This window comes from Leptopilina heterotoma, unplaced genomic scaffold (assembly GCF_015476425.1).
Source record: "Leptopilina heterotoma isolate Lh14 unplaced genomic scaffold, ASM1547642v1 Lhet_121, whole genome shotgun sequence".
NCBI classification, from domain to species: domain Eukaryota; kingdom Metazoa; phylum Arthropoda; class Insecta; order Hymenoptera; family Figitidae; genus Leptopilina; species Leptopilina heterotoma.
Window position 1 is genome coordinate 1,218,991 of NW_025110839.1, and position 26,588 is coordinate 1,245,578.

The window sequence follows — 26,588 nt, forward strand, 5'->3', positions numbered from 1 at the left end:
TATTTATAAATAATAATTTATAATATTATATATTATTATTTATAATTGAATTTTGAAAATGTTTCAAATTAAAATCTTTGAAAACCTGAATTTTCCATACTTTTAACTAACAATTCAGTAACTTTTAAAATTTTATTTTTAAATTATTTGAAATTTTTATTTTTTAATATTTTCATTGCAATAAAATTTAATTATAAAATTTAATTTTAAACAAATGGATTTTAAAATATTCTGAAAGAACTTTTTCGAAAATTACTAAAAATATTAAAATAATATTGTATACCTAATTATTTAAAAAAAAAGCAATTTATTTGCAATTTAATAAAAAGAGCTGAAAATTGACAGAGGAAACTTTGTTTTGAATAAAAAGAAAAATATTTCCTAAGAATAGAATAATTGTATTGAAATCGAAGAAAAAAAAATCATCTTCCTCTCATTTCAGTGAATTATACTGGAAATGATGGATTCTAAATTTCTAAACGAATTCTATTTCTAAAGATATGACTAATTTGGCGCGTATGGTGTGCGGTGTATGGCAAAATGTTCTTTATCGAAGTGTGTAGTTTAGAGCAAGAGGAGATATTGCGTCACAAACTAAAGGAGGATATAATATGGTTAAAGAAGTTGTGTCATTGTGTGCGTGTCTGTGTTTGCAGTTAAACGAGTATTTAAAGGAAAGTATGACAAAATAAGATTCGAAATGGTGCGTGACATCACCCACACGCACCTGAATTTATGAAACATGAAATCCATGAAATTAACGAAACATCTCACTACCAATTTTAGTTTTCCACCTCTACTCTTTCTTATTCACTCGAAAATATAATTTAAATCCCATAATATCCTTCTCGCCTAAAATTACAACACTCGAACGAATTTTAATAATAAACATAAATTTTAATAATAATAAATTACTTTTACAATAAAATTAAACAAATTTACCAATTAAACCAAACAAACAAAAATTATAATAAATTAATTAGTTGAGAAATGTCGAAATTTGAAAATTAGAAAAGGACGAATCTAAAACTATTGCAGTTCGTTTTAAATTGCAGAATTTAGTTTCTATTTAAAAAATTAAATTTACCGCCTGCTAATATTAACACTACATTGAAATTCAACAAATGATTTATTAATTAATCAAGACTGTTGAATTATAAAAAAAATTGTTTCCTTATTACCATTATGTAATCAAAATTGTTGACTTTTTAAGAACAAAAAATGCGAAACCGAGAAACTTTCTTCAAGTTCATTCTCTACATTCTTAAACATTTATTTTTCAGTTTCTTTTTTCAAATTGTAAATAAAACCAGAGATAAAATTGAATTCTGAGCGAAATTTTTTATAAAAAAAAATCTCAGATATTTCCAAATTTGGACCGCAACTTTCGCGTAACTTATATACATATAGTCGTATATTGTCAAAAGAAAAAAAAATAGTTTTTTTTGTTTACACCTATTAGAGAAATTTTGCTGAGATAAATCATTAAGAAATGCGATAAATTATGCATATCTGTTATAGTACTAGCCGGGACAATAATATGACAGATTTGTTTCATATATATACGATGATTGAATTTTGAGGTTAAACAGATTGATAATCTAAGTTTTAACATTTTAAAGGATAAATTTTTCATTTCTTACCTAAATCATCCATTGCAAGAGAGTGAGATGAATCCTTATTGTTTAGGGTCCTTTAAAAAAACACTTAAACATTCACTTGCACTTTATTTTGTTTAAAAAAAAAAAGAATATGACAGGAATCACGACGCGGAAACAACACACGTCACGACCTCACGACAAGACAGCGACTGCGGAGGAAAATTAAACGAATTCACAAACATGGAGTCTTGCAAATGTATGAAATGTATACAAATCGTCATTTTCACTTCACTGTTTACTTTTTCTGTTATATACCTACTTAATATTCTATTGGGATTTGAATAATTTCTATAATAAAAAAGCAATGAATGAATATCAAATTTCTTACGTGGTATTTAAAGATTTTTTGGGTACTAAAAAAACGCGGGTAACTGTTTGACACTTGCGACTTGTGAGCGCAGTGAGGGGGAGGTGGTGTGTGGGTAACAATAACATTAAACCTTGCACACACTTCGCACACTTTCAATGCGTTTTTTAATTGTTTTAAAGATTGTTCACATTTGTCCTTGACGTCCTTGACGAGTCTTTGAGAATTTGGGATGTAACCTCAAATTTTAAAACCCAGTTTAAAAAAGCAATAAATATATATTTTTGATTATTTTAAATATTGCTAAGATATTGTTGATTATAAATAATTTTGATTTCATTAAAATTTATTGGCCTGAAAATAAGTTAAAAATAATTGAAATTTAAAAAATTATGAACGTGGATTTCAATTTATTATTGTTATATATTATGCAAATTACAAAATTTTTTATTTTCAAATATGAATTTTTGAATACTTTTCGATTCAAACATTAAAAAAATTAAATTATTAACTATAATTTAATAATTAATTATTCTTGTTTATTAATTTCAAAAATTTTAATGAAATTCTTCGCAAGATTTTAATTATTTTCATAAATAATAACATTCTTCGTAAGAATTCAATTATTTTTAATACAATTTTAATAAAATTTCATGAAAGAATTCAATTTTTTAAAAATTTTTATTATTTTGTTTCAAGAAGATTCAATTATTTTCTAAAATTTTAATAAATCCTTCGAAACCATTCAATTATATTTGTAAATAGTAAATTCATTTAGAAAAATTCAATTATTTTCAAAAAAATGTCACGAAATAAGAATTAAATTTTTTTTAATTCGTTATAAAATTTTTCAAAAGAATTTAATTATTTTCTAAAATATTAATAAAATTCAATAATTAAATTTTCAATTTTAATTATTGACAAACATGATTGTTATAAAAACTTGAAAGAAATTGTTTAAAATTCAAATAAATTTCTTAAAAAGAATTTAATTTGAATTTTCAAAAATTTTAACAAAATTCTTATGTCTAAATTTAAAAATAAATTAGTAAAAATTAAATTATGGTTCAATTTATATTTATATTTTAGAGAAGAATAGAATTTTTTTGAAAAAAAATAATAAAAATTAAAAAAAAAATTGAATTTTTTCAGTTAAATTTAAAATATAAATGATTTAATAAAAATCCAATTATAAATAACTTTAAAAATAAATTAGCAAAAATTCAATTATATTTAAATTTATAATATTAAATGAATTAATAAAAATTCAATTATGGATAAATTCAAACTATTAATGAATTATTAAAAAATTCAATTAAGACTAAATTTAAAGTATTGATGAATTAGTAAACAATTGAATTACCGTTAAATTTAAAGTTTTAACAAAAAGAAAATATTAAATGTCCTAGTCGTAGTATTAAAAAATATATTTTCTATCCTTAATTGCAGTTTTCATTTTCAAAAAAGAAAATAGAATTAGTTATTGTCCTGGATTAGAAGAATTAAATGGTCTAAATTTTAATTAATTAAATCTATATTTATTAATTCAAATCACCAAGAAGAAAATTCTTCTACATTCTGTACAATTCTCTTTTTCTTTCGATTCAAAGAAAGTCCACTCGTTTCTCCTTCCTCCAATCTATGAGAAAAAATGTTCCATATTATATTAATAATTATGAAATAATTATAAATTAGCAAATATAATTAATAAAAATATGAATTAATGAATATAAATTAAAATAATTATTTAAATTAAATTAAAATTCGTATTAAAGTATTAAATTTATTATTAATTTATGTTTTTTATCATACTTTTTCTTTTTCTCCTCAGTATTGATGTACTTTCCAACTCCTGCTTTATAAACCTTTAGAGTGCCATCAGCTTTTGAATTGCTTTTTCTTTTGGCTTCCTTAGCTAATTTCTCAGCCTCCTCGAGAGCCTGACGACGTTCTTTAGCTAAAAGTTCATCGGCTTCTTCGTAAGGATCAACGAAAACTTGGGCAACTATCAAGATAATGTCCTCAATCGGTCTATCTTTATTGTCGACTTCAATTTTTTCGATAGCATTCAAACAATCCAAACCGCCGACTATTTTTCCAAAAACAGTGTGTTTATTATCCAAATCACGACACGAGCGATATGTGATAAAACTGTAAAAAATTAATTAAATAAATTCACAGATTTAAATAATAAATTCATGAACTAAATATAAGCAAATCTATAAATAAAAAATTCAACAAAATAAAAATATTTAATTATATAATCGACAATGTTTAGTCGCTGTATAAAGAGAGAAAAAAATGAAATGTTCAATTAATAAATGTTATTTATAAAAATAAATAAATTATTATGTATTATTATTATTATTATTATTATTATTATTATTATTATTATTATTATTATTATTATTATTATTATTATTATTATTATTATTATTATTATTATTATTATAAATTATTCATTAAAGAAAAATGTTTAATTATTTAAACAAAATTGTACAATCACTGCATAAAAAGTGTAAAAAAATGTAATTTATCAGTTTACATAAATTTAACAATAGTTTAATTTTTTTTACAATTGAGATCCGTTCGTTCCTGGAGTTCCAGAATTTGCCATTGAAAGAATTCCCCTTCCTTGATGTACAAGATTTTGTTTAAATTCGTCTTCAAATGGTTTTCCCCAAATGGATGTTCCTCCATTTCCTGTATTTGTTGGATCACCGCCTTGGAGCTTCAAATTAAATAAATTTTGTAATTTCTATTTGTTTTTGGGCTTTTTTATCACAAAATAATTTTAAAAATCCGTTTAACAAAATGCAAATCTGAATCTTTATGGTATTATATTAATAATTTTATTAAAATTCTATTTCAAATAAGTTAATTTTTATAACGAAATTTATCAAAATTTTTCTAACTGATGGAAATTCTTGCGAAAAATTTTGTTATTTCGGAAAAGAATTACAATTTCAAAAATTTTTTGCAAGAATTCAATTACAATTTAACAAATAATTAAATTCTTCGCTGAAATTCAAATATTTTCAAAATCTACTATTTTAATAAAATTTCTCAAAAGAATTCAATTTAAAAAAAAAATGAAATAAAATTCGTTGCAAGAATTCAATATTATTTTCATTAATAATAAAATTCTTCACAGGAGTTCAATTATTTAAAAGAAATGTAAAAAATTCGTTGAAAGAATTCAATTATTTTCCTAAATAATAAAATTCTTCACATGACTTCAATTATTTAAAAGAAATGTAATAAAATTCGTTGCAAGAATTCAATTATTTTCTTAAATAATCAAATTCTTCACAGAATTTCAATTATTTATAATACAATTTTAAGTAAATTCTTCGAGAAATGTAATTGTTTTCAAAAATTGTATTAAAATTCTTCAAAAGAAATTAATTATCAATTATTTTAAATAATTTTTGCAAAAGTTTCTTGAGAACTTTCCAATTTATTTGTTTACAATTAAATTTTACGAAATGTTGATTATTCGGAAATTTTTCAGTTAAATGTAGGGTAGAGTGGGGTAAAAAAGCCACATTTTTACTTTTGATGATGTAAAATCTGTATTTAAAATTTTTTTCTCAAATTTCCAATTGTTATTGAAAGTTTAGTTATTAAGCTTGAAAATTCTTGACGAAAATAATTTTTATCTCATGAAAGGACTAAGTTATAAGAGTTTTACGAAAGCACTGCAAGTGGCTTTTTTGCACCACCTGGTGGGGTGAAAAAGCCACCCTACGATTTTAGCAAAACATGTTATCAATTTAGGTATTTTTATAGTTTTCCTTTATTTATATGACAAATAGTCTTATTTGAAAAATATTTTAATAATTATGAAAGAGTTTTTAGCAAGCAAAATTGAAAATTATATTAAGTTTACCTGTTTTCGATTTTCACTGCCAATTTTTCGTACCTTTTTTAGAAGTTCTCTTTAAGTTTCACCACAGATAACATATTTCGTTGCAACCGTTTATTCATTGTTTATTTTTTAAATGCACTTTGAACTACTTTTTCGTCGTGTTTAATTTATTTTATTAAATAAACACGAGAAATTTTGTAAAATAAGAAGGTTAGTTTAAATAGAAAACAAGTGAATTTCACAAAATATTCAATGGATTTTTTGCCCTGGCTTTTTTACACCTAAGACCAGTTATTAAAAAAAGCAAAAATAAATTGTTAATTCAGTTCAATTTCCAAAAATTAACATTGTATACGTTTTCAGTATACTTTTCTCCTTATGTACAAACATTTACTTTTATTATTCGTTCACTTAATCAGATTGTAATATGTTTAAAAAGTTCACCAAAATGTTTTCAAAAAAGCAACAAAAAATTAAAATTACAATAAAAACAATATTAATCTAGGTACAACATTCAAATTAGATTCAAAAGTTGCGTATTACCTAATAGTAATTATATTCTAAACAGCTGATAAATCGGCTTAATAGTTTTTAAATAAAACTCAAATGGCTTTTTTACACCATGGCTTTTTTACCCCACTCTACCTATATTATAAAATAAAAACTTGAAATAATTTTTTAAAAAATTCAAACTTTTAAAAAATAATTAATTCTACAAAATTGTTAGTTAAAATCTTAAAAATTCAGATTTTCCAAGATTTTAATTTGAAACCTTTTCAAAATTCAATTATTTTTAAAAATTCACGCTATAATGCTTTTAATATTCAATAATTATAATTTAAAATTATTTAATTAAATTTTTTTCTTATAAATAATTTTATTGAAATGTTTTAAAATAATATAATTTTTGCTAAGAATTTTATTAAAATTCTCTAAAATAATGAAATTTCTACGAAAAATTTAATTAATTATGAAAATAATTAAATTCTCAAATAATTTTACAAAAATTTTTCAAAGTAATTTAATTTCCACGAAGCATTTTATTAATAGGCATTCTTTAAAATAAATTAAATATCTGCGAAGAATTTTGTAATTTAAGAAAATAATTGAAATCTTGCTAAGAATTTAATTGAAATATTCGAAAATAATTGAATTTTTTCAAAGAATTTAATTAAAATTATTGTAATGAAAATATTTCTATTTTCATAAAAAATTTAATCAAAATTTTTCAAAATAATTGAATTTCTGCGAAGAATTTTATCAAATTTTTAAAAACAATTGAATTCTTTTGAAAAATTTGGTTAAAATTGTATTAAAAATAATTGACTTCCTGCGAAGAATTTCATTAAAGTTTTTAAAAACAATAAATAATAATTAATTAGTATATTATGTTAATAAACGAATTTTTAAAAATTTTGAATCTAAAATTATACCAAAATTGAAAATAAAAAATTTTTTTATTTGCTAGTTCTATGTATTATATTTATTATACATACCATATAATTACGTATCGATCTGTGAAATTTTGTTCCATTATAATAACCATTATGACAATGTTTAATAAAATTTTCACACGTTTTTGAAACAAGATCACAATTTAATTCCAAATTTAAAGAACCAAAATTCGTAACCAGTCTCACGTAACCTTTAAGAAGAAAAAATATTCAATTTGCTAAGAATGTTGTGGAAAATATTAACTAATTAGACTTAAATTATTTTATTCTTACCTTTTTTCTTAACTCGTTCATATCGCACTTGATCTTCCTCAATAATTGCTGCTTGAAGAACAGTTGTTGTTGGCATAACGGTCGATGTAAATCCAGCAGCAACAGCTCCAGTGGAATAATGTGCCTTTGAAAAAAAATATTCTTTTAAAACATAAAGAAATTGTCATTAAATCTCGACAAAAATTTAAACTAACAACGGCCGGCAAAATTCCACGCTAGTCTTATTTAATTATATATTAATTAAATTTATTAAAATAAATTGATTAAAATATTTTTTTAGATTAAAAAAAAATATATAATTATTTAAAAAAAAAATAACTTACAGCATTGAATTTGTCAGGCATTGCGGTAACAGATGATTTTGAACCTTCATTCGTTTTTGCCTTATCTTTATAATCCTTTTCGAGTTGTGCCAAAATAACTTTAGTTTCATTCGAAACAGTTTTAAGTTTTGCGCTCGGATCATTTCTTTCTCTAATTGTTTCTATCAAAACGGATTAAAAATTACTTCACATATCATTATTATTGTTCTTATCAATAACTGTAGAAATTAAAATACAGACCTTCGTCTTCAACTCTTAAATTATTTTTAATATGATGAAAAGTGGAGAGATTAAACTTTTTTACATTAGTCGGATCTTGAATAGTGATGAGATCTTTTCTCACAAATGGCTCGTCAGTAATTAAATCTTTCCAATTTTTCGTCTTTATATTTAATTGCTCCACTGCCTGTTATTTAAAATTTAAAAATGATTTTAAGTATAAATCGGTATTTATTAGGTATTGCAGGGTTGCCACAGGTCAAGGAAATCAGGGAATTCAGGAAAAAGTCAGGGAAAGTAGAATTGCAAAATTCTTCGCCGAAATTCAATTATATTCAGGAATTTTTATAAAATTAATTGTAAAATTCAATTATTTTCATAAATAACAATATTCATCACAAGAATTCAATTATTTTCAAAATTAATAAAATTCTTCACAAAAATTCAATTATTTTCAACAAAATCTAAAAAAAATTGTCATTAACGTTTCAATTATCTTTATAAATAAATTTAAAAAATCAATGAAAAAATTTAATTATCTTTATAAATGAATTTAAAAATTCAATGACAAAATCCAATTATCTTTATAAATGAATTTCAAAATTCTTTGACAGAATTCAATTATTTTCAGGAATCTTAATATATAAAATTCATTACAAAATTCAATTATTTTCAGGAATCTTAATATAAAATTAATTACAAAATTCAATGATTTTCATAAATAATAGTATTCATCACAAGAATATTTAATTATTTTCAAAAGTAATAAAATTCAATTATTTTCAAAAATTTTAATATGATTCATGGCAAAATTTCTATTATTTTCAAAAAATTTTCTTAATTTAATGATTTTCAATATTCTACTATTTTAATAAAATTTCCCAAAAGAATTAAATTATTAAACAAAAATTTTTATAATATTCTACACGAATATTCAATTATTTTCTCAACAAATAAAAATTTTACAGGAATTCAATTATTTAAAAAAGAATTAGCATACATTGTTTAAAAAAAAATCAATTGTTTGAAACTTTTTTATAAAATTTTTCGCAATAATTAAGTTATTTTCATATAATAAAATTCTTTGCGGAAATTCGATTATTTTCTAAAATTTTCATCAAATTTTTTGCAAAAATTAAATTATTTTCATAAATAACAAATTTTTTCGCAGGAATTCAAATTTTTTCAAAATTTTTTATCGAATTCTTTACAAGAATTCAATTATTTTCAGAAATAGTAATATTTTTTTTAATTTTTGCCAGAAAATTTAATAAAATTCTTTTTAAAATTCAATTACATTCGTAATACAATTACAAATAAATTCCTGGAACATTTGAAACATTTGATTAAAATTCTTTTAAAGAATTCGATATAATTTGATTATTAGATTTTAATAATTATTCTCAATACATTTTTAATTCAATTTCATGAAAGAATTTAATTATTTTGAAAAACTTTAATGAAATTCTTCGTAGGAATTCAATTATTTTCAAAAAATTTTAATAAAATTCTTTGTAGAAATTTAATTAACTTCATACATTTTTCGAAATATTTTCAATTTTAATTTTTTATTTAATTTTAAATGAATTCTTTGAAAAATGCAATTATTCTTGAAAATTTTAAGAAATATTCAATTATTCAGTAAATTATTTATTTTTGTATTTAAATATTTGAATTCTCGTAGAATTTTCTAATGAAAATTGATTTAAAAATGAATTTCATTTAAAACTTTAGACAATAATTGAATATTAAAAGCATTGTGGTGTGAATTTTTTAAGAAATAATTGAATTTTGAAAAGGTTTTAAATTAAAATCTTTAAAAATCTGAATTTTTCATACTTTTAACTAACAATTCTGTGAAATTAAACTTTTTGAAAAAGTTTATTTGAGTTTTTATTGAAATTATTTCAAGTTTTTATTTTCTGATGTATATATTTAATTGAAGAATTTCCGAATAATCGAAATTTCGTAAAATTGAATTGTAAACAAATGAATTTGAAAATTCTCAAAAGAACTTTATCAAAAATTATTAAAAATAATTGATTTAAAGAAGAATTTTATTTAAAAATTGTAGAAAATAATAATTGAATTGAAATGATGAAAAAAATTTTGAAGAAGTTGGAGTAAAAGTATTCTTTAAATATGAAATAATTATTTTATCACTCGTTCATCTTTATTTCTTCATATTTTATAATAAATATTTTTATAAGTTATTGAATTTTAAAAGATTTGAATTAGAAATTTTGAAAATCTTAGTTTTAAATGAAAAATAATAATTATTTATTTAAAAAAGAAGTTATTGGCGTTTTTGAATAATTTTACAATTAAGGAAATTCGTAAATAAATGTAATAGAACATTCTTTTGAGTATCTAATAATTTTTAGAGTGAATCAGAATATTCTTTAGAGTCAGGGAAAAAGTCAAAATTAAATAATAAAACAAAATTAAATTTTTGTGGTAACCCTGTATTGTTATTTATGCAATATTTATTTATTGTTACTTATGCAAAGAAAAAAACAAGAATGAAAAATGAAGTGAAATAAAAAATATTTACCTCGTGGGAAAAAACATTTCCAGTATTGCGAACAGCAACAATATGAGAATGTTTGGAGAAGACCTTAAACAATACTGGACAGTGATATTGACCTTCAGCGTTTTTGTGAAAATTCAATTTGGTTAAAGACTTCACATCGATTGTCTTTCCAGTGACGGGATTATGTTTGTATTGTTTCACGTAAGGTAAAAGAGCCTCTAATTCGAAAATATTTCCGTTCACGTCGCAATAAGGATGCTCAAATGGTTGCAAACTTAAACAACAATGATTAAACGGTAATCGTCTGAATGTTGAATCTTCTCCTTCTAATTCTGGACCCGCTTTTTTACCACCGTACAGAGTTGTCCATTCTGTATAGGTTAAGTACCTAATAATGAAAACAAAGTACAAATAAACAAGTGTCATTGTTAATATTAATAACTATTATTCAACTGTTATCAAACTATTATTAAACTGTTACTAAACAACTACTAAACAATTACTAAACTATTACTTAACTATTAATAAACTATTTCTAAACTATTAAAAAAAACTATTAACTAAACTTTTACAAAACAACTACTGAACTATTATTAATAATTAATGTTAGAATTTTTAGCTGATTGAGAATTTTTTTATTTATGAAAGTAGTTTCCGACTTATTATTAATAATAATATTTACAAATTATTGTTAGTAATAATAGAAAATGTGTTTAAATTCTTGTTTTTAAAATTATAATTTAAGCTTACATTTTATCCTTTTGGTGCTGACGTTTCCCCATTTTTGTATTGTTAACACACACGCACTAGTTTTCGAAAAAAAGACTTTGTTTATATTTTCTTATGAATAAAATAAACTGAACCTAAATATAAAAAACAAATTTGACAGTTGTTTGTTTTGGAAAGTCTTCCTCAGGCCCTCAGAGGGATGTATAGATGACAGGTGCCAGGGTTGGGTAGATGGCACGTTTAATAATTAAGGTGCTTACACATCCATCGATCAGTACCTTAGGCTGGGTTCATTTTTGAGTCACAATTCACAAATTAACAAAATTCGATAATTTTAATTAAAGTTAGGCTGTGTTTACATGCTTGCGTTCAAACGCTGCGTTTTGCGTTGAGCAGTCAGTGTAAGAAGGACAGAAGTATATGTCTTTCTTTCTCTATCTCATTATTCAACGCAAAACGCAGCGTTCGAACGCAAGCATGTAAACACCGCCTTATAGATTAATAATTTAAATTATATATTTCCAAAGTCTAAAACTTTAAAAACGGGATCCAAAACATCGAAACTCCAAATCGTAGACTCGTAGAAATCCAAAACCTCCAAAACCAAAAGAAACTAAGCGCGCGAAATTTAAAAATTGAAATTCTTCCGATACATCATTTGTTATTATATTATATTCAATATTGCGACAATATACAATTTCTTTTAATGAATGCAATTTTATTCAAAAACATTATTGCCTTTGCACAAAATTCATTTCGAAAAAAAAATTTTTTTTTAAAGGAGAGAAAAAACTGTGTGAATGAGTCACTGGCGTCACTGGACATGCGCATTCCATTTGACAGAAGTGAGGCGAGGAACAGTCAGCTATCAGCTGTTGTATAGAATCAGTGATATTTTAATTTATAAAATAAAACGAATTAGTTTCCTATTTATCAGATAAAGGGAAATCGACATAAATTCATGAACTCTCAGGTGTGTAAATTACTATCTAACTAGCAATAAATTACAAACGTTGACATTATCATTTCCTGTCTTTAAAATAATTTCCAAAATAAAAATGATAAGAAAAAAAAGCCCCCTTCCTGTTATTTTTGGGGTATAGAAAAAATTTGTTTAATTACAATAATCACATTAGTTCTATTTTCTACTACAATAAATATTATAGTTTGAAGTAAAATAGTAACTTTTCAATTGTGACGATTCACAGAACTTGTGAATCTAATTCAAGAATTTTTTCTCCAGGAACAGCAAATTTATTTTGCAATGTATTATTGTTGATTATTACATGTGTAAATATATATTTGAAAATGACTGAAACTGTCGTTAATGAATGGCTCGCCGATTGTTCTGATCTTTCTCCAGCCGAATTACATAGTTTTGCTAGTACTTTATCAGAAGATACTGAAATTGTTCGTGCAATTTATATTTTATTGGAGGAACGAACAAAATACTGCCAGGTAAAATTATTCACTACTTTTCTATCTTTTTTTTATTGTATTTAGTATTTTATTATTTATTACTAGTACCTGTTCGGAGCGAGATGTTCAATTTATTATTATTATGCAAATTCTAAAATATTTATTTTCAAATATAGATTTTTAAATAATTTTGAATAATTTCATAATTTTTAATAAAATTTCACGAAAGAATTCAATTTTTTTCTTAATTAGTTATAAAACTTTTTGAAAAGAATTCAATTATTTGCTAAAATTTTTTTAAATCCTTCGAAACAATTCAATTATTCTTATAAATTTGTAAAAATTTTTTGCAAAAATTCAATGATTTTTAATACAATTTTAAAAATATTTCATGAACTAATTCAGTTATTTTTTAAATTATTAATAAAATTTCTCGAAAGAATTCAATTATTTTTTAAAAATTTTAATAAATCTTTCACAACAATTCAATTATTTGCAATAAAGTTTCACGAAAGAATTCAATTTTTTTCTTAATTATTTAGAAAATTTTTTGAAAACAATTCAATTATTTTCTAAAATTTCATTAAATTCTTAGAAACAATTCAATTATTCTTATAAATTTGCAAAATTCTTTACAAAAATTCAATGATTTTTAATACAATTTTAAAAATATTTCATGAACGAATTCAGTTTTTTTAAAAAGTAAAATTCTTTGCAAAAATTCAATTATTTTCAATAAAATTTCACGAAAGAATTCAATTTTTTTTTAATTCGTTATACAATTTTTCAAAAGAATTTAATTATTTTCTAAAACTTTAATAAATCCTTCGAAACAATTCAATTTCTTTTTTAAATAGTAAAATTATTTACAAAAATTCAATTATATTTAAAAATTTTAATAAATCCTTCGAATCAATTCAATTATTTTTTTGTAAAATTCTTTGCAAAAATTCAATTATTTTCAATAAAATTTCACGAAAGAATTCAATTTTTTTTAATTCGTTATACAATTTTTAAAAAGAATTCAATTATTTTCTAAAATTTAATAAATCCTTCGAAACATTTCAATGATTCTTATAAATTTGTAAAATTATTTTTGCAAAAATTCAATGATTTTTAATACAATTTTAAAAATATTTCATGAACGAATTCAGTTTTTTTAAAATTATTAATAAAATTTCTGGAAAAAATCCAAATATTTTTTTAAATTTTAATAAATCTTTGATAACAATTCAATTACATATTTGCAATAAAGTTTCACGAAAGAATTCAATTTTTTTCTTAATTCGTTAGAAAATTTTTTGAAAAGAATTCAATTATTTGCTAAAACCTTTTAAAATCCTTCGAAACAATTCAATTTCTTTCTTAAATAGTAAAATTATTTACAAAAATTCAATTATATTTAAAAATTTTAATAAATCCTTCGAAGCAATTCAACTATTTTTTTAAAAAGTAAAATTCTTTGCAAAAATAAATTTTTTTCAATAAAATTTCACGAAAGAATTCAATTTTTTTAACTCGTTATACAATTTTTCAAAAGAATTCAATTATTTTCTAAAACTTTAATAAATCCTTTGGAACAATTCAATTTCTTTTTAAAATTTTTAATATAATTTTCGAAAGTATTCAATTAATTTCTATATTTTAATAAAATTCCTTCAATGAATTAAATTATTTTAGGAAATTGTGATAAAATTCTGAGAAGAATTTAATTATTTTTTAGAAATTTTAATAATTGTTTAATTTCAATTATTAAGAAACACGATTTTTTTAAAAACTTGAAAGAAATTGTTCATAAAATTTAATTACTGTCAATTTTTTCAATTAAAATTATTAAAGAAACTCCATTATTTAAAAAAAAATTAAAATAAATTCTTCAAAAGAATTTAATTAAGATTTTTAAAAATTTTAATGAAATTCTTGTCAAGAATTCAATTATTTTCAAAAATAATAATTTTCTTCGAAGAAAATCAATTATTCTAATATTTTTTTGATAAAGTTCATTATAAGAATTCAATTATTTTCATAAATAAGTAATAAAATTCTTCGAAGAAATTTAATTATTCTTAAATTTGTTGATAAAATTCTTTTTAGGAATTCAATTACTTTCAATATATTAATTTTAAAAATTGAAAATATTTTTAAATCCTTAGTTTTTAAATTTATGTATTTATTTCTTTTCTATTAATAATTGATTGCAATGATTTTTCTTTCAGCTCGTCGATACAGTTTGCAACAAATTATTCGACTTTTATCGTTCTCAAGAAAAGGAACTTGAACGTTTCACTCTCCAGTTTCTGCCTACGTTAATATACATTTATTTAAATTCCGTCGCCCATGGCGATATTAAAGTAAGACAATAAAAATATATATTTATAATATAATTTCTGCATTTAGTTTTCAATTTTAAAGAATTTGAAGATTTTTGAAGAGCAGAAATAATCGAGCTTTTTTGGTATTTCGTTAAAGAAATGCTGTAGAGTCAGTTAATGAACTTCAAGGACATTAGTAAATAGCAGTTTACAAAAAGAACTAAATGATATGTTTTCTTTTATGAGTGTCATTCGTATAAATGATGTAATTACATAATCGTGTATGAATTGATCTTTGCTCGGAAAGATGAGAAATATTCTAATTTGCATTATTAAGAGAGAGGTGTAATTTTTTTTCTATAAATTAAAAGAAATGGATATTTTTTATTTTACAGAACTGTCGAACTGTAGAAACGTTGTTGATTGGATTGTACAATTTGGAAGTTGTCGATATGAACGGACAACCAAAAGTCGTATCGTTTAGATTACCTTCTCTAGCTATAATGTCGATATATCACGAAGTAAGTATAAATTAATATTAATTTACTAGCAAATGATACGCGCGAAACGCAGTATTCCATTTATTATTATACTGTAAATTACAGTATAATATAAAAAAAAAATTTGAAAAATTTTATATTTTCAAGAATAAACATCAATTTTTGAATGATTACAGATTTTAAATTTAAAGAATTCACTTATTAAGTGAATATTAAATATTTTTGTTTATTATTCTTCAAATATTTTAATAAAATTCTTCGGTAGAATTTTATTATTCTCATAAATAATAATATTTTTTTGAGCAATTCAATTATTTTCGACAATTTTGATGAAATTCTTTTACAAAAATCATTATTTTCAAAATTTTTAATAAAATTCCTTCAAAAAATTCAACTATTTTAAAAAAATCAGATAAAATTCTTCGAAAAAATTCAATTATTTTCATAAATGAGAAAATTTTTCGCAAGATTAAAATATTATCATAAATAATAGAATTCTGCAAAGGAATTCAATTATATTCATAAATAATAAAATGTTTCAGAGGAATTCAATTATTTTCAATACAATTTTAATAAAATTTCTCGAAAGAAGCCAATTATTTTTAAAAATATTATTTAAATTTAATTATTCTCAAGAGTTTTAATAAAAATTCAATTATTTTCAACAATTCTGTAAAAAAAAGTTTCGAAACACTTAAATTATTTTTATATATTGTAAAATTCTTGTCAAGAATTTAATTATTTTTGTAAATAACAAAATTCTTCTGAGAAATCCAATTATTTTCAATACAATTTTAAATTAAATTTCTAGGAAAAAATTTAATTATATTCAAGATAATTTTAATAAAATTTCTCTAGCCGGTTCAATTATTTTTAAAAATTGTAATAAAATGTTTCTAAACAATTCAATTGTTCTCAAAAGTTTTTAATAAAATTCTTTGTAAATTTTAATTATTTTCAAAATTTTCAATTGGTATTACTTTAAAAAATTCATTATTTTTACGAAATTCAATGAAATTCTTTAAAAAAATGTAATTATTTACCAAAACTCTAATAAAATTGTTTAAAAGAATTTTATTTTTTTATGAATAATTTTAATATAATTTAATATTTCAATTTAATATTAAATTTTTTTTTATAAATACTTTACAAGAATTCAATGACTTTTAGTACATCGACAATTTAATTATTACTGAAAATAATTGAATTTTTAAATAGAATTTTATTAAAACTTTTTTAAATAATTGAATTTCTGTGAAAAAATTTATTATTTCTATACAAATAATTGAATACTTGCAAAAATTTAAGAAATAAGTGAATTTTTGAGAAGAATTTTATTAAAACTGTATTTAAAATAATTGAATTTCTGTGAAAAATTTACTATTTATGGATATTATTAAATTCTTTCAAAGAATTTCAAAAAAATGTTAAAAAATATTTTAATTTTCCTTGGAATTCAATTATAATTGTATTTAAAATATAATTGAATTCCAGCGAAAATTTCATTATTTATAAAATTAATTGAATTCTTGAATTGAATTTTATTACATAAAAGTTTTTTAAATAATTGAACTCCTGTGAAAAATTCAATTATTTTTTTAAATAATTGAATTTTCTCGGTGAATTTTTACAAAATTTTTAAAAATAATTGAATTTCTCGAAGAAATTAATTAAAAATTTGTGGAATGTAAGTGAAATCCTGATAAGAGTTTTATTATTTATATATAAATAATTGAATTTTTTACGAAGATTTTTATTATTTATAAATTGACTTTTTGCAAAGAATTTTATTACAATTATTATTATTGAAAATAATTGAATTCTTCATAAAATTCAAGTACTTTCAAAATTTTGAGTAAAAATTATTAAAAAAAAACTTCACTGTTTTCAAGAATATTGAAATCAATTTTTATAAACAATTAAATTATTTTAAAGAATTTTAATAAAAATCTCGCCAAGAATTAAATTATTTTCAATACAATTTCAATTACATTTTTTCGAAACAATTCAATTATTGAAAGAAATGTTGATAAAATTCTTAAAATGAATTCAATTATTTTCAAAGTTTTTTATAAAATACTTTACAAGAATTCAATGATATTCAGTATAAATTAATTTTAAAATTGAAAATATTTAAGAAGAAAAATTATTTTAAAAGTTTTTGAAAACAGTTCCCGAAAATAATTTTAAAAAATTGAAACAATTAAAATTGTTGTCAAATTTCATGGAAATTAATTTTATATTTAAAATGAATTAAATTTTATTACTTTTTAAAATTATTTTGAAATATAATCGTTTTTGTGAAGAATTGTATTTCGAAAAATTAAATCTTTTAAAAAATAATAAATTTGAAAAAGAAAGTTTTAATAACTAACAATGGGCTGTAAAATTTCTTCTGTTATGTAGTTATGTTGCTATTGTTGAAATTAATTTGAAATTGATTTGTAATTATTTTGAATTTAATGTGAAGTTAATTTTGAAAACATTATTTATGTTTAGCCCTCGAGTTTGGCATCGACTTCGCTAACGGAAAGTGCGATTCGTCGTTTTGAGGAGTGTAACACAAAACTCGTAAGTTGGGGTCCTTTGCAGCAAGTAGAAATACTGAATGCCCAAAATAGATTAAAAGTAATGACAGCTCTGCTTTTTATTTATAATCAACAATTGTCATTCATAACGAAACATTCACTCGAACAATTGTGTAAGGTTGCGACTACGTAAGTTCATTTTTCTTTCCGTAAATTATTTTTACATTTGAGGGTTCCGATTGAAGAATCGGTTATAATTTAATGCTCAAAATTCTCCGCTTCTTAAAAAAGAATTTAAAATTTGAATTTCTTGTAAGCATTTCGTATTTGTATAAAGATTACGAAAAAGTTCCTCCAAACATTTTGATTTAAAATCTTTTAGTTTTAATTTTTTATTTATATTTGACAATTATTTTTAGTTAAAAAAAAACCGGTTCTTCGACCAGGACCCACATTTATTTTAAATTTGTACATTAATTGTTTCTGAATTATTTGTTTCATTTGGTTTTTTTTCGTGTATTTTTTCCAGACTTGTGACGCAAGGTTTTTCGAAAATGGGTCTTCATCAAAGATCATCTTATAATAGTGAAACGAGTTTTGTTCCTAGATTACTACCACGAATACCAGTGTCGAATCAATTTCTTCTGGAATTTCTACATTCGATTTATTTTGCAATGTAAGTATATGTTATATACCTATATATTTCTATTTTGTTAAATAAATATTTAAAAACTTATTATTTGTTTTTCCCTAGAAATTAAAATTTCAAATAATTTCAATTTGTAACATTTTGAAACTTAATTTGTTATAAATAAATATTTAAATCTTATTTACTTGTCCTTAGAAATTAAAATTTTTAACAATTTCAATTTGTAACGTTTCGAAACTTAATTTGCTAAAAATAAATAAATTTCTGAAAATTACTATTATAATTCTTCCAAAATTCTAATATTTTCTAGAATTTTTAAACAAAATTATTCAAAATTTGAATTTTTTACGAAAGTAATAAAAATTAATAATTTTTTGTAAATAAATATTCCAATATTATTAAAGTTCTACAACAGTTAAAATTTTTAAGTATTTAAATTTAAAAATCATTTGAAATTCAATTATTTCTAAAAATTCCTACTATAACTCTTCTAATATTCAACTTATTTCCTAAAATTTTAATTGAAATTAATTTATAAATCAATTCTTCTTTGAAAGTTCTACGCGAATTCAATTATTTAAAAACAAAAGTAAATAATTGATAGAATAATTGATTATTTATTAAAATTGAATTCTCAAAAAGGATTTTACAAATTTTTTGAAAATAATTAATTTCTTCCCAAGAATTTCAATATAATTTTCAAGTAATAATTTCATTTTTCAAGAAATGTATTTAAAATTGTATTAAAAATCATTTAAATCCTGAGAAGAATTTTTTATTTTGAAAATAATTAAATTCTTGGAACGAATTTTATTTCATTTGGGAAAAAATTTATTATTTCTGAAAATAATTGCATTCCAGTGAAGAATTTTTGATCAAAATTTTAGAAAGTAATTGAATTCTCGTAAATATTTTTATTGCTTAATGTAAATAATTCAATTGTTTCTAAGAATTTTTTTTTTTTTTGAAAATAATTCAATTCTTTCGAAGAATTTTGTCTTTATTTAAAAAATTCAATTATTTCGAAGAATCTTTTTATTTATAAAAATAATTGAATTCTTGCAACAAATTTTATTAAAATTATTTGAATTAATTGAATTTCTGGGAAAAAATTTATTGTTTCTGAAAATAATTGAATTCCAATGAAAAATTTGATTTTTTTTAGAAATTTCATTAAAATTTTATTAAAAATATTTAGATTCTTATAAACAAATTTTTTGAGAATGATTGAATTCTTTCGAAGTATTTTATTAAAATTTTTAAAAAATTCAATTTTTTTCAAGTATTATTATTATTAAAATTGCATATAGAAAGTAATTAAATCCTGCGAAGAATTTTGTTAATTTTGAAAATAATTGAATTCTTTAGAAGAATTTTATTATTTTATAAAAATTTTATTATCTATGGAAATAATTGAATTCCTGCAATTCTTTTTTTATTATTTATAGAATAAATTGAATTCTTGCGGAAAGATTATTTATTTATATAAATAATTAAATTATTTCTAAAAGTTTTATTAAAATTTTTGATAATAATTGAAATACTGCGAATAATTATATGATTAAATTTATACAACACTTGAATTATTGCCTAAATTTGATTATATCTATAAAAGTAATTGAATTCTTATATTAAGAATTTTTGAAAATAATTAAAGTACGAAAAACTCCTGCAAAGAATTTTTTTCTCTATGAATAGATATAATTGAATTCTTGCAAAAAATTTTATTGAAAATTTTGGAAATATTTGAATTTTTTTGCAAAATTTCAATTAAAATTTTTAAAAGGTATGTAATAATTGAATTGTTTCGAATAATTTAATTAAAATTGTACTAAAAATGTTTGAAACTTTAGGATGAAAATTATTATTTCAGAAAATAATTGAATTCCAGTGAAGAACATTTGATTAAAATTTTATAAAGTAATTGAATTCTCGTAAATAATTTTATTGCTTATATAAAAATAATTGAATTTTTGAAAAAAAATTTTATTTATGAAAATAATTGAATTCTTGCAACAAATTTTATTAAAATTATTGTAATTAATTGAATTTCAGGGGAAAAAGTTAATATTTTTGGAAATATAATTGAATTCGAGTGAAAAAATGGATTAAAATTTTAGAAAGTAATTGAATTCTCGCAAATAATTTTATTGCTCATATAAAAATAATTGAATTTTTGCGATAATTTTTAATATTCATGAAAATAATTGAATTCAATTGTTTCGAAGATTTTAATTTTATTAATTAAAGTCAAATTTAGTGTCAAAATTTTAATATAAAAAATTGAAGAAAGTAAATCGGTATTTTTTTTAATTTATGGATATTATGATGAAAATAAATATTAATATTCTGATTTCAATGTGGTTGGCGGTGCAAATTCCGGAAAGAAAGAGAAAAAAATAGTTTTTAGTGTCACAAAAGTAAAAAAATATCGAATCGTAAAGAATTTAGTAAATAACATTGAGTAGATGAGTGCAAAGTGGTAGAATTAATATGTTTATGTTTTAAAAATACGATTGCAAAATGTTTCTTTACAGGTACAACGATTGTTGGTATGTCGCGAATCAAGCTACGGATGATATACACAATAGAGCGTGTTATGAAACTTTAACAAATGTTATGTTGGTTACAAATGCTATTCGCAATTCATGTAGTTCTGGGCCACCAGGTGAGAAGTCGTTTTTTTCTTTTCTTTTCTTTTCTTATCGATGATTCTTTTTTTTTTAAATAAATTTTTCTCTTTCAGGACAACTGGGAGACAATTCTTTAGGAATTGCAGTTGCGATATCATCCTCCTCGACAGGAACACCAATGTCCAAGTCGATGATAACAAACGCATCATTCCGCACCAAGAAATTACCAGGTAAGTGGGCGAAATATTTTTTTAACCCCATAAAACACAATCGCTCATTGTCTCAAAAAAGAATTTTTTTTTCTCAAAACGAAAGTGATTCTTTTTTTTTCATGAAAATTAACTGTATAATAATCTAGACGATCTGGATGAAAATTTATTTGAATCAACGGAGCCAAAGCAAATTGAAAAACAACAAACGTCAGTAGTGTCAGCCGGCAATTCAAAGCGACGAACGAAATTTTGGAAACAACCGATTATTAATTATGTCGATGAGGAGGAAATAGTGAAAACAAATTCCTCCTCGTCCGTTGAAAATTCAAGACGTGAAAGTATGTCGAGCAGTCAGGGTTCACCGATTAAATCGTCACCGAAAAAAAGTAAAGAACAAAAGGCAAAAAAATCGCCATCATCGCAAAATAGTGCCGATGACACAACTTCGACCACGTGTCGTCGTACTAATCGTCGAAATTCGAAAGATCGAAACGAATCGCCAAGAGATGAAAATCGTTTGAGTGCCGGTGCACGTTTATATCGAGTTATGGAGGAACAATCACTTGGCGAACATATTGGAGAATCTAATGAGAATTTATATCCCGGAGGAAGCAGACGAATGAGCCTCTGCTCTCCTGGTTCATCGCCCAATTTTTGGTATTAAATTTCAACAACAACAAAAAAAAGCAAAACAAAGATAGCTGAATCACTTTGCAAATTATGTTTCCGATTCTACTGCATATGTGTGACCACACGATTTTTGTTCAATGAAAGAATATCGCAAACTTTTTCTCTAAAGTAACACCGCCTTGTAGAATATCAGGGTTGCCACAGGTCAGGGAAATCAGGAAAATTCAGGGAAAGTAAAATTGGTCCTGGAAAAGTCAGGGAACTTCATCAAAAGTACTGGAAGAATATTCAATTTCTAGAATTCATAAGAAAATTCTAAATTTTCTTGTCCAGCAAACTTTAAAAATATTGAAAAGATTTGATTTAATTTTAAATTCTTTCTACTTCTTACAATAATTGAACTTTATTTACTTAATTTACTTAATTTACATTACTTTTACTTTAAATTAAATTTATTTTAAATAATTTAATTCTTGAAACACTATCGAAAAATTATTATTTAAAGTAATTATTTTGCGAATAATTTTCATTAAAAATTCAAAAAATAATTTAATTTTATAAAAATTACGCTTTCAATTTTTATAAATAATAGAAAGAAAGAGGTAATTTTTTTCAACAAATTTAATAAACTTCTTTGAACAAGATTAAATTATTTTCAATAAAATTCAATAGAATTCATTTATTTTTTCATACGTTTAATACAATTCTTTGCGAGAATTCAATTATTTTTATAAATAAAAAAATTCTTCGAAACTTTTGAATTTTTTGCATAAAGAAAAAAATTCTTCGAATCAATTGAATTATTTTCGAAAAATAAAAAAATTCTTCACAAGAATTCAATTATTTTCTTAAGTAGTAACATTTTTTCAATTTATGCCTAAAATTTTAATAAAATGCTTTTAAAAAATTCAATTACATTAGTAGATCATAAAATTCTTTGCTGGAATTCAATTATTTTCATATAAATAATAGATTTTTTAGCAGAAATTCAATTATTTTTTTAAATTTTCATCAAATTCTTTTCAAGAATTCAAATATTTTCATAAAAAAAATTCTTTGAAACAATTGAGTTATTTTTTCCTTAAAGAAAAAAATTGTACGAATCAATAATTGAATTATTTTCAAAAATAAAAAAATTCTTCGCAACAATTGAATTATTTTCATAAAAAAAAATTCTGCTTAAAAATTCAATTACTGAAAAATTCAATTCATTTTATATAAGCAATAAAATTATTTACGAGAATTCAATTACTTTCTAAAGATTTAATCAAATTCTTCACTGGAATTAAATTATTTTAAGAAATAATACATTTTTTCCCAGAAATTCAATTAATTACAATAATTTTAATAAAATTTGTTGGAAGAATTCAATTATTTTCATAAATAAAAAAAATTCTTCGAAAAATTGAATTTTTTGCATAAAGAAAAAAGTTCTTCGAAACAATTGGATTATTTTCATAATGAAATAAAATTCTTCTCATAAATTTTATTATCTTAATGAATGATCAAAATAAAAAAATCCTTCTCAGAATTAGAATTATTTTTAATACAATTTTAAATGAATTCCTTGAAAAATGAAATTATTACTTGAAAATTTTATGAACATTCTTGGAAAGAAATTAATTATTTTTAAAAAATTTGATAAAATTCTATGGAAATTAAAATACTTTAGATTCGAAATTTGTTAAAAATTTTTTTAAATTAGAAAAATTAATATAAAGACCATGAAAATTATTATAAAAAGTTGACAAAAATTTTTTCGTTTTAAATATTTTTATTATTATTATTATGCAAATTAAAAAACTTTTATTTTTAAATATTAATTTAAATTTTGGAATAATTTCAGATTCAAAATTAAAAAAATTTTATTATTTACTAATCTACTAATTAACTATAATTATTTATTGCTTTCAAAAACTGCAATGAAATTATTCGCAGGAATTATTACTAAATTAATTATTTTCAATAAAATTTTAATAAAATTTCTCTAAAAAATTCAATTATTTCCGAAAATTTTAATTAAATTCTTAGCAAGATTTCAATTATTTTCATAAATTATAAAACTTTAAACAGGAATTTAATTATTTAAAAAATCTGAATAAAACTATTTGCAGAAATTTAATATACTTTGGAAAATTTTGATAAACCTATTTATGAAAAAAATTTCAGTAAAATTCTTTATCAGAAAAAAATTTAATTAAATACTTTGAAAAAATTTTATTCTCTACCTAAATAATAAAATTTTTCGCAGAAATTCAATTATTATGGAAAATTTTGATTAAATTCTTTATGAAAATTGAAAAACTTTTACTACTAATTTAATTAAATTCATCGAAAAAATTCAATTATTTCCAAAAATTTTAATTAAATTCTCAGAAAGATTTCAATTATTTTTATAATTTATAACATTTTTCCCATCAATTTAATTATTTTAAAGAATTTTTAAAAAAAATTCTTTGCAATAATTTTATTATTTTGAAAAATTTCAATAAAATTCTTTATAAGAAAAAAATTTAATTAAATATCTACTTTGAAAAAATTTTATTCTTTTCCTAAATTATAAAATTTTTCGCAGAAATTCAATTAGTTTGAAACTTTTGGTAAAATTCTTTATAAGAATTGATTTATTTTTAATACAATAATTTTAATAAAATTCTTACCAAGATTTCAATTATTTCCGAAATTAATCAAATTTCTCGAAAGAATTATTATTATTTCATGAAATTAAATTGTAAACAAGTGAATTACAAAAATATTGTAGGTAAACTTTTTTTTCTTCAAATAAGTAATTGAATTCTTAAGGAACTTTTTTCAGAAATTATTAAAACTAATTGAATTAGAGAACAATTTTTGTTAAGAATTCTAGAAAATAATAATTATAAATTAAAATGTTAAAAATAATTTTTGAGAAGTTGTTACAGCAATTCTTATAAGTTATTGAATTTGAAAGGATTTGAAATTTTGGAATATCTTAATTTCTGTGGAAAAATAATATGATTAAATATTTATTTAAAAAAAAGTGTTGATGTTTCGAATAATTTTGCAATTAAAGATATAGTCGAAAATAAATGATACAAACATTTTTTTGTGTAGCTAATTATTTTTAGAGTGAATTAAAATATTCTTTAGGGTCAGGGAAAAAGTCAAAAATCCGCCTGGACATCAGGGAAATAAAAAATCAATTTTTTGTGGCAATCCTGAATATATTTTCAACTTCACTGAATTGCATTATTTTTCTTTTCTTAAAATTGACGAATGATTATACAATAAGTACGCTGATTGATCGCACAAAAGCAAAAAGAGCGCACTGGAACTTCTTTTTTGACTCTTCGATTATTATTTTCCGCTTCAAATTTGCCTTATTCTTGAAATTATTTTCATTTAAGTAAATTAAATACTATTTTCACAATAAAATAAATTATTTCAAAACCACGAATTTCTTTTGTGAAACGAAACGAAAATTAAATTGAAAATTTCCTTCTATTTCAGATGATATTCCAATTCAAGTGACGAAAGAGGAGGGGAGCGGGGAAATTAAAAGCAATTTAAAATCAATAACCGAAGATCAAGAAGTCACGGAACCCAATCGTGCTGGATCGATTCGTCAATCGAAAGACACAACAAAAGTTGTTTCAAAAATATCAAATTTCTCTGGTCTTGGGAAAAAGCCAAAGGAAAAGGATGGAAAAGGGCCTAAAAATGTGATTGCCAATGAGAAGGAGAAGAAATTAAGTTCACAGGGTTTATTAAAGGATAACGCGAAGGGTAGTCGTTCAATATTAAATAACGAACAGGATGAAATGGACGCAATTGTTAATGGAACAAGAAAGAAAATGATAATTGGCGAAAATAATTTAACCGGTGCTGATGCAAATACAAGTTTAATTGAAAGCGAGAGATTAGCGGCAAGTAATGAAGGTGCGAAAGGTGCTGAGGGTATTAATTTAGATTCTTCTGTTAGTATAACGAGAACGTATAATGACACAGAGTCAGGAGCATTATCCATGCAAGTTAGTACAGTGTAAAAATTTATTTATTCTTTTCTTCCTTTTTTTTACATTATATATATTATAAATATATTTCTCACATATGGAGCCTTTAAATGTTTGCATTTTCACCTCTACATCAATTTATTGTATGTAGTGCGTCTGAGATATTTCTAGTAATTAATTCTATCTAGATAGTAATTCAAATTTTTCGGGGTAAAAAAATTTTCATTTTGAAACATTCAGTGAACTTTAATTAATATATTTCAATTATTTATATTCAATAGGGATTTACTGAAATTGATTAAATTTCTTTATTCTTCGCAGTATTGTAAAATTAGAAGAATAT

General features: G+C 21.6%; 3 protein-coding genes across 5 annotated transcripts in view; 1 reads left to right on the top strand and 2 right to left on the bottom strand.

Annotated features, from left to right (window-relative positions):
- LOC122511029 (leupaxin) overlaps positions 1 to 2,057 on the bottom strand; it is a 53,163-nt gene extending 51,106 nt beyond the window's left edge. For 2 of the 3 annotated variants that reach the window (XM_043626052.1, XM_043626045.1), the window contains exon 1: positions 1,644 to 2,057. Coding sequence is in view for 1 of the 3 variants with exons in the window: in XM_043626070.1 (XP_043482005.1) it covers positions 1,644 to 1,656 (13 nt within the window). In the remaining 2 variants the exon portion in view is untranslated. The remainder of the gene's footprint in view (positions 1 to 1,643) is intronic. The other variant, XM_043626070.1, reaches the window with a different exon arrangement.
- Positions 2,058 to 3,484: 1,427 nt separating this feature from the next.
- Positions 3,485 to 11,584, bottom strand: LOC122511052 (RING-type E3 ubiquitin-protein ligase PPIL2). The gene is made up of 9 exons (XM_043626084.1): positions 11,392 to 11,584; positions 10,663 to 11,029; positions 8,130 to 8,295; positions 7,890 to 8,050; positions 7,567 to 7,690; positions 7,336 to 7,484; positions 4,545 to 4,699; positions 3,781 to 4,119; positions 3,485 to 3,607 (listed from the first exon to the last, which is right to left on the bottom strand). The coding sequence occupies exons 1-9, from the start codon at positions 11,421 to 11,423 to the stop codon at positions 3,520 to 3,522; spliced, it is 1,581 nt and encodes a 526-aa protein (XP_043482019.1). The 5' UTR covers positions 11,424 to 11,584; the 3' UTR covers positions 3,485 to 3,519.
- Positions 11,585 to 12,191: 607 nt separating this feature from the next.
- On the top strand, positions 12,192 to 26,347 carry LOC122511059 (hyccin). The gene is made up of 9 exons (XM_043626096.1): positions 12,192 to 12,343; positions 12,614 to 12,828; positions 15,006 to 15,140; positions 15,497 to 15,622; positions 18,101 to 18,318; positions 18,659 to 18,805; positions 21,316 to 21,446; positions 21,525 to 21,641; positions 25,743 to 26,347. Exons 2-9 carry the CDS (start codon positions 12,679 to 12,681, stop codon positions 26,276 to 26,278), a joined length of 1,560 nt encoding a protein of 519 aa, XP_043482031.1. The 5' UTR covers positions 12,192 to 12,343; positions 12,614 to 12,678; the 3' UTR covers positions 26,279 to 26,347.
- Positions 26,348 to 26,588: the final 241 nt, after the last annotated feature.

Coding starts and splice junctions, on each gene's coding strand:
- LOC122511052 (XM_043626084.1), bottom strand. CDS start 11,423: ATGGGGAAACGTCAGCACCAAAAGGATAAAAT. Junction 4,700..7,335: donor GATCGATACGTAATTATATG/GTATGTATAATA, acceptor TTTAATTTGAAG/CTCCAAGGCGGTGATCCAAC. Junction 3,608..3,780: donor ACTGAGGAGAAAAAGAAAAA/GTATGATAAAAA, acceptor TTTTTCTCATAG/ATTGGAGGAAGGAGAAACGA.
- LOC122511059 (XM_043626096.1), top strand. CDS start 12,679: ATGACTGAAACTGTCGTTAATGAATGGCTCGCCGATTGTTCTGATCTT. Junction 18,806..21,315: donor CATTCGATTTATTTTGCAAT/GTAAGTATATGT, acceptor GTTTCTTTACAG/GTACAACGATTGTTGGTATG. Junction 21,642..25,742: donor CCGCACCAAGAAATTACCAG/GTAAGTGGGCGA, acceptor CTTCTATTTCAG/ATGATATTCCAATTCAAGTG.